Source organism: Meriones unguiculatus, chromosome X (genome assembly GCF_030254825.1).
Source record: "Meriones unguiculatus strain TT.TT164.6M chromosome X, Bangor_MerUng_6.1, whole genome shotgun sequence".
Lineage (NCBI taxonomy): Eukaryota > Metazoa > Chordata > Mammalia > Rodentia > Muridae > Meriones > Meriones unguiculatus.
The window spans coordinates 64,113,817-64,122,172 of NC_083369.1; the positions used below are offsets into that span (position 1 = coordinate 64,113,817).

The 8,356-nt window shown below is 37.7% G+C and overlaps 1 protein-coding gene across 1 annotated transcript in view; it reads right to left on the minus strand.

Moving 5' to 3' along the window:
• Positions 1 to 7,581, minus strand: part of Col4a6 (collagen type IV alpha 6 chain) — a 117,259-nt gene extending 109,678 nt beyond the window's left edge. Inside the window, 1 exon segment of the mRNA XM_060374652.1 lies at positions 7,540 to 7,581. Within this exon segment, the coding sequence (XP_060230635.1) occupies positions 7,540 to 7,581 (42 nt within the window).
• Positions 7,582 to 8,356: the final 775 nt, after the last annotated feature.

Consider the following 8,356-nt stretch of genomic DNA (forward strand, 5'->3'; position numbering starts at 1 on the left):
TTGGAGAATCCCTGCTAAAGATAATTTTGCATGGTATTAGAGGAATAAATGTTCAATAAAAATTAATAGTTATTACTATTACTTAATAGACTATGGCTTGTGAAGATCAGGAGTTCAAAATTTCAGTAAGTCCCCAGAATCATTTTATTCCTGTGGCTCAAGGCACTTCCATTTCTTTCTCATTTTGCCACAATACAAGAGAATGCAAATTATATGGGCAGCACAGCCAGAGATGGACTATCAGTGCTGTGACATCCTGTGTAGAAATGCCAATGGTCTCTGAATTAGATACTTAGGACTGCAAATGGGTAGAAGGTAGCACTGAATAAAGTTACAGAGACTAAAGGTGACAAAGATTTTGTGTTAGAGTCGATTTGATGAGTAAAACTGAGGGAGGGGCAAGGGTTGACTACCATATTATTGATAGGCCTCTGAGGGAACCCTACACTTACTTGAGGAACCCTAGAGAATAGAGAGTATGGGATGGAAGTTGAGGAGTTCCTGTTTAGACAGTTTGTATTTAAGAAGTCTGGTAATATCTACGGTGAAGGCCAACAAGTGCTTTTACACCAGCCTGGAAGATTCGAGAAGGCAGTGGGTGAGGCTGGCTTTACTCATTTCATACTTGTACATTCAGTATCTAGGATATGGTAGACACTGAAAACAAAATTGGAGAAGAAAAGCCTAACTGTGAAGTAAATGAAAATAGAGAGTTAAATATGCACATGGACTCATCTAGAAAGTTCCTTCCAAGTCTTATTAACTAGGGGCAAAATGAGATTAAATAATTGTTGCTAGCCTGAAATGTCCCCAGGAGCTTCCCAAGAGTGGAGTACAAGGATCCCTGAGCTCCAGTGTGGGTATGAGGTGGTTTGAATTTTACAAATCATCCTTAATTTACAACTGTAATCTTATTCTTATTTTAGTTATAGGGTATGGATTTGGGGAATGAAAAACTTGACAGAATCTAGCCAAAACAGACTAACCTTACAATATTATAAGGTAGATAATAATAAATACATGTTCAAGAGCAGAAATATTTAGGGGAATTTAGAACAATAATTTTCTTTCAGACTTTCCTCTGGATCATCACAACACTTTTATGAGGCAGCCTGTAGCTAAAAAACAGTTAACCAATGGAACTTAAATTCCCATAGCTACCCAGTGGTAGAGCAAGTGTAAGAGCTTTCCAATCAATTCTATGCTCCTTAATTAGAACAAATTGAGATGGGCAGATACAGGGTCATTTAAGGCCATTTTCCAAGTATCAGCACTTAAGGAATGCTACTGTGTATGGAAGGAACAAGGGAGTAAGAATGCTGGCAGTGGAAGGATATTGGTAGTATTTGGAAACTAAAGACTTTAGCTGGGCATGGTAGTACACACCTACAATCCTAGCACTTGAGAGTTAGAAGGAGGAGTATAGAAGTTCAAGGACATCCTTGGATACACAGTTAGTATAGCATGAGGCCAGCATGGGCCACAAGAGACCTTGACTCAAACAAATAAACAGACAAGATATATTTAAAACCCAAATAATAGCAACATACACAAAAAAAATCTCCTTATGTAGATATACAAAATTTCATGACCACAAAGCTCTATTTTGACTTGAAAATATCAGCCTCATCCATGTTTTGCCAGCAAGCAAGAGGAATAAACTTTTTTATCTAAACAAATGAAGAAGTAACATAGACAAAGATTTTGTAGATAGACAATAATGGGCATTTATCAAAGAGCTAATCTCCCAAATTGTGTCACTGCAAGAGAGGTATCAGAATCTAGCTCTCAATTCAGAGATGAAAACATTTCTTTTCTAGTTAGTCAGCTGCAATCAGTGTTTGAAACAGCCAGCCTTGGCATGAAGACATGCATCTACAAGTTTTGTTTGCAGACACACAAACATACCTGTTCCATTGGCTGTTGTCAGCATGTTGAAACTTTGGAAAAGACAAATCCCAGAATGATAAATTTAACTCTTGCTAGGCAACACTTTCCATTAGTCTCTTCTAACTCAATACTTACAGTTCTCTTTCCAAATGTAATGATGACTTCATTTTACCACTTCTCTACATTGAACAATGCTTTGAATACAGAAATAAAACCCATAATAAGAGCTATTATGGAAAGAAAATTTTAAATTTATATGAAAGAAGTTTATTTCACTTCACCCAACATTTTTACTGGAAGAAGGACTAAAAGCACAAATGTACCAATAGAATTAATAAATCAGAAAATGTACTTCAAACAATGACAGTACCTAAATGTTAAAAATACAAAGGATTTCTTCTTGTTATACAATCAAGAAGTCCTCGTTAACAGGCCTCTTTAGGGCTGGAGAGATGGCTCAGAGGTTAAGAACACTGGCTGTTTTTCAAAAGGTCCTAAGTTCAATTCCCAGCAACCACATGGTGGCTCACAGTCATCTATAGTGAGAACTGGTGCTTTCTTTTGGTGTGCAGGTGTACATGTAAGCAGAATGCTGTATAATAAATAACTAAATATAGATAGATAGATAAATAGATTGATTGATTGATAAATCTTAAAAAAATAGGCCTCTTTAATATAACCTTTAAAGGTAATGGATAGCTTACCTGACTCTAGTAAACATATTTTGATGCTCTAAGTGTCCCAGTGGTCACGTATTAATTTAGCTGTGGATGAGGGACTATGGGCATAATATGCTTATTTTATAATCACTTTGGGAGTATTTAGTTTTTAAATGTAATTTATTTCTTGTCCATGGGAAATGTCTGGATAGAGTCAAATGACTTGATGAATCTGCAGGTCTCCCTTCTCCATGACCAGTTCTGAAATTGGGCATTACAAAAACCAAAAGTCAAACAAAATTGTAAATGAGCAATACTTGTAAATGATCATATAGGTAGAAACTAAATAAACACCCCTGGAAGTATTACAAAAGGTTGAATGAGCCTGTGCATTCCTTGGAATAGATGCTTAATCTATACAGAGTCCCCGTGTGTATGAGAAAATACATATGTTTCTATTTGTCATGAGTTTGACCTACAACCCAGTACATTTGGTGCAAAAACATGGAATACTTAATTTGTTGTAATTTTCTTTTTCTGTTTAGATTTTAGAAAAACCCTTCAAGAATGATTTTATCGTGCAGGCCTGTATATAACTATAACGCTTGCCAGCCTTTGCTTCTCTGAAAATTCCTCCCCTTTTATAAAGCATGAAATTTATGTTCAAGTCCCTGCTCTCAGTTTCTTGCTATATGATTTGGAGAGAGGAGATTAATCTCTAGGCCTCTGTCTTCTCATCAAATAAATGGGGTTACTATCTATCCTATTTTCTATGATGCTTTGAGTGTGAAAAGGAGCTATGTATCCATTCCATTTGTAAAGCTTTGCTTTGGGGGGAAAGAGAATAAGTAAACTCCAATTTCAAAACAAAATTCTCATTTATTGGGTTCCTAAGGCAACAGACACTTAAATGACTAAAGATTCAGGAGGAAGAAGTGTCAGGATAAAATTGAATGAATGAAACAAGGAACAGAATTTAATGTAGCTAGAGGCAGGGACAAATGATTGGGCACAGTATTCTCATTATACTTTTAAAGTGATCAAACTTACTCCTAAAATATGTGGTTTATTTTTAAACATATAGTTTAATTACAAGTGAGAGCCAATGTTTTTTTCTTTCAGTTTTTCTATCAAAACAGTCACAATTTTATAATGAAAATAACAGCAGAATATAACCTGCCAGAGATTCACTTTAGAGCACTTGTTTTTTTTTTCTGTAGTATATCTATTTCGTTAGATAAGGGCTATTTGCAGCATTTCTCTCTGACATTATAAAGTATCCTTCATTGCTATACTACACAATCTTTGGTCTAATATTGACTTGGCATGAGATGATTGCATCTGGATCAATGTTGGCTTCCTACATTCTTTTGTGAGATGCCATCAAGTTTTGGCATTTGAGAGGTTAACAGAGAACAATTAAGGACAGCTTCTTACACAGGAGTGTGATAGGATCAAAGACAAACATTCTCTATTAGAACTCTATTATTAAAGTACTCAGAGATTGGGGGGAGGGGAGACAAAAAAAAAAAGGAAAGCAACAGTGTTGTCACACAATCCCAGTATATTTCTCATGCAAACGAACACCCTGAATTCCTTTAGAACCAGAACAACATTCATATTCATACTCATGCGGATGAAAAGATTCATGTTCCACCGATGGGAGTCTGCTAAAGTTGTAAGGCCAGGTGGTACTCTGACTTAGTTTACATTATTCTTTTTAGCCAGCTGTGAAATTGTTCTTTGTTTGTTTGTTTGCAAATTTTAAAAAGTTTTATTATTATTTTTCTACCCACAACAGTTTCCCCTTCCTCCTCTTCTCCCAGTCACTCCTCTCTCACCTCTCTTCTGTCCCCCTCCACTTCTTTTATATCTATTCAGAAAAGAGTAGGCTTCCCATGGATATCAACCAAACATGGCATATCAGTTTGCAGTAAGACTAAGCACCTCCCCTCATATTAAGGCTGGATAGGCAACCCAGTATGAGAAAAAGGGTCCAAAAAAGCAGGCAAAGGAATAAATCTGAATTCAAGAAAGTGGAGTGGCTTATAACTCCTCTTGCCTTTCCTCCCTCTTACTATATGTAATCATACCTGTGGACTAATAAAAGCACCTGCATAGAAATACCTAGGCCAAAGAGGAGACAGAAAGTGGAGGGTCTGGAGGAAATGACTTCACAAATCTGATGTATTTCACTTTACATGATGCACATTTGGAATCAAGTTCTATATGCACAAGGAGGATAAACTAGAAGTGACGGTAGACATGGTATGGATGACAAACAGATAGATGCTCCAGAGCTATTTGTGGCATTAAGAATAAAAGCTACATGTCTGCATTGGAGAAGATTTTCTTTCAGGTTTCAAAAACTGTTTTCATATCCAGGACTTCATCTATTAATCAGAATCACCCTACGGATAAGAGAGACTCCCAAAGGTTGAATAATGTATCCATAGATAAACATATAGTTTATGTTAGCAGAGACATGTATTTTTAGTCCCAATCTCTTGGTCTTTCTTCTACTCCCTTCCTAAGTAATTTCCATGCTAAAAATTTCCACTGAGATATCATACAATTCTATCCCAAACCCTGAATGTTAAATCTTTTTAATTTTGCCTTTGTCTTTCTGAGTACTCAGAGACACTCTTGTTAAAATGCTACATAGATACACACAAAAAATAACTCAAATCCATCTATTCTGTCCCTCAATACAGTTCATGGACTGTATTGAATGTATACAGTGTACAAGCCATGATTCTATATGTTGGCTACAGAAATAGGCCTTTGCATTAATGTGCATGTTGAGGTTTGGATGAAAATGGCACCAGAGGTTCATATATTTGAATGCCTGCTCCTCAGTTAGTGGAACTATTTGGTAAGGACTAGGGGTTGTGGTTTTATTGGAAGTGGTGTGTCACTGGGAGTGAGCTTCAAGGTTTTAAAAGCCCATGCCATTCTCAGTAGCTCTTTCTCTTTGCCTTGTGGCTGTTTATCAGATGTAACTTCTCAGCTTCTGTCATAGTTCTGCCTGCTGCCATGTTCTATGTCTTGACAGTTATGGACTCTAACCTTTTGATACTCTAAGCATGGCCTTAATTAAATGCTTCCTTTAATAAGTTGCTTTGATATGTGTTTTCATTGCAGCAATAGAAAAGCAACTAAGACACTGCTCTTTGTCTAAATCAGAAAGATAAACTATATTCACAAAGGCCAAAGAATGCAAGAGGGATACAATTCTGAGCCCAAGTCATGCTGATTGTATTGGAAAGCTCATCCTTAAGTCTTCCATATTGGAGAGTGAAAGAAAAAAATATAAAAATAATAAAATAAAGACTCAGAACAAGGTTCTGAATGCTAGGCTGGAGGTTTGGGACAAATGCAAGATGGCCTGCACCAAGAGGTCCCTGCCCTTCTCTTCTGTCCAGGAGCCTGTGCTTTCAAAAGCCCTTGCAAAACACTGAACAAATCCAGCTCCTAATTTTGGATTTCAGGGTAATTCCTGCACCTAAGATCCACCTACAGGGCCCTGTACTCACCAAATAAGGCTATAACCCTGGCACCTCACCATTGCATCACAACTCCCCCATACTCCCTTTAAGAAGCCCCTACCACAACACTGGCTTGTGACTTAACTGACCCCCTCTTGTGAGGTCAGTGAACCAACCAGAGAGCTGTCCCAATAAACCTGTGTTTTTACTACAAATTTGGCTCAATTTGATTTATTATGTCTATAGAGAAGCTGTTTACTTAAGTCCTCCATACTAGAGAGTAAAAGGAGATTTGGAAAAAAAAAAAAAAAAAAGGAGAGACTCAGGACATGTTTTGGTAACCTAGAAGGAAGTGAAGAAATTGGTTTCAAATTAAACTAAAATTTCTCAGTGACCACAAGAATACAGATCACAGGCAAGGAGAGGAAGTGGTTGAACTGAGGGTGACTAAAGTGCAGAAGAAACACTGCAGAGGACATGACAAGAAAGTCACTAAGCAGTATTAAGACTTGTCAAGGAACATGAAAAGCACCAATAACCCTAGATCATTGGTTTTCAACTCATGCATCATGACCCCTTTGAGGGTCGACTGATCCTTTCACATGGTTCATATATAAAATATGCCACATATAATATAATAAATATAATATAATATAATATAATATAATATAATATAATATAATATATAATAATTATAATAAAATATTATATATAATGGTTATAACAGTAGCAAAATTACAGTTATGAAGTAGCTATGAAAATAATGTTATGGTTGGGGGTCACCACAACATGAGGAACTGTATTAAAGGAACTCCACATTAGAAGGGTTGAGAACTACTGCTTTAGAAAATGTGTATATGTATGAGTTCTTCAAACAATAGCTGGCCGACAAGAAGATCAGATGTAGCAGGTGGTGAGGATTTTCAGAGCTGGGGACTGTAAGATGCATCTAGAGTCCCCGAGGTGAGAATGAAGTTGAACAGGAAGACAAACCCGATTGTAGGGCTATGGGAACATTGTGGAAATAGCTAATACTGGGCCCAAGGTTGGAGAGTAATCTAGAGCAGAGCTAGTGATTATTTTTTTTTTTTAGATTTGAATTTTCTTTTTTTTTAAATAATTTTATACATTCACTTGTATACCAGCTGTAGCCCTCTCCCTCTTTCCCACCCAATCCTCCCCTCCCTCCCTCCCTCATCTCCTCCCTGCCCCCTTCCGAGTCCACTGAGAAGGGTGTCCTCCTCTCCTTCCATCTGGCCCTAGCTTATCAGGTATCTTCAGGATGGTTGCAATGTCCTTATCTGTGGCCTAGCAATGCTGCTCCTCCCTCGGGGGGGGAGGGGGGGGAAGCTAGTGATTTTTGGTAAATGATGATTTACTAGAAATTTTAGCCTCTGGAGTTTGAACTACCTATAGGTATAGGTTATGTACAGTATTTAATATTTCAGTTGATTCTGTTTGAGTGAGTCTTGAACCAGAGAGAGAACCCTAGAGATGCTTACCTGGAGAAAATCCACTGGACTGTTATAAATATTGTGCCCCATCTACCCTGGTTGAAGACTCTGATGTTTAGTCTAATAGTCCATTCATAGAGAAATATTTTTCACTGCTGTGAAAATAATGATTTTGACTTCCAGGTCAGGATAAATGGCCCATGTAGAGAGAGAATCAGCTTACATGAAAGAATCAGGTTTTGTCAGAGTTCTTCATGCTGTGTGTGTTTCCAATTTCATTCTGTCATTGACTTCGATTAGAACTTACTATGGCCAACTGTTGACTTAGAGTGGGGAGCAATAAAGACACTTTAAACAGTATATTTGTCATCTGGTTCCCAGGTAAAGCAGAGCTAGGAGCAATCCAGAAACTATGCCAAGAGAACTCAGGGGGAAAATTGTGAAAGGCAGTAAGTAAGCAAATGGACCAGAATGGAAAGAAAAAAAAAGGCAAACAGGAAGCAAGACTGACCAAAGGTCAAGACTTGTGGAAGAAAATGATTACCCAAAGGAGCTCACTAGTTCAGGAGCCTGACCTGGGAGCATTAACTGGTCAGGAAGCCCCACTTTTTTACCCTCCCCTTTTAGCTCTACCTTTTTCATTCTTTGGTTTCATGAGAATTTTAAAAAGCTTCTAGATTTGGTGTTGGCAATGTTTCAGATTGCATGTGTATTACACCTGTGAACGGTGCCAGACCCCCACATGCACTTACGCTCCACCCTTCCACATATCTACACACTCTAGCCCCCTGTCCTTCAAGGCACACTTTCACGCACACTCCCATGTTGCACACATGTGCCTGTGAGCTTCCTCACTTAGCTACAG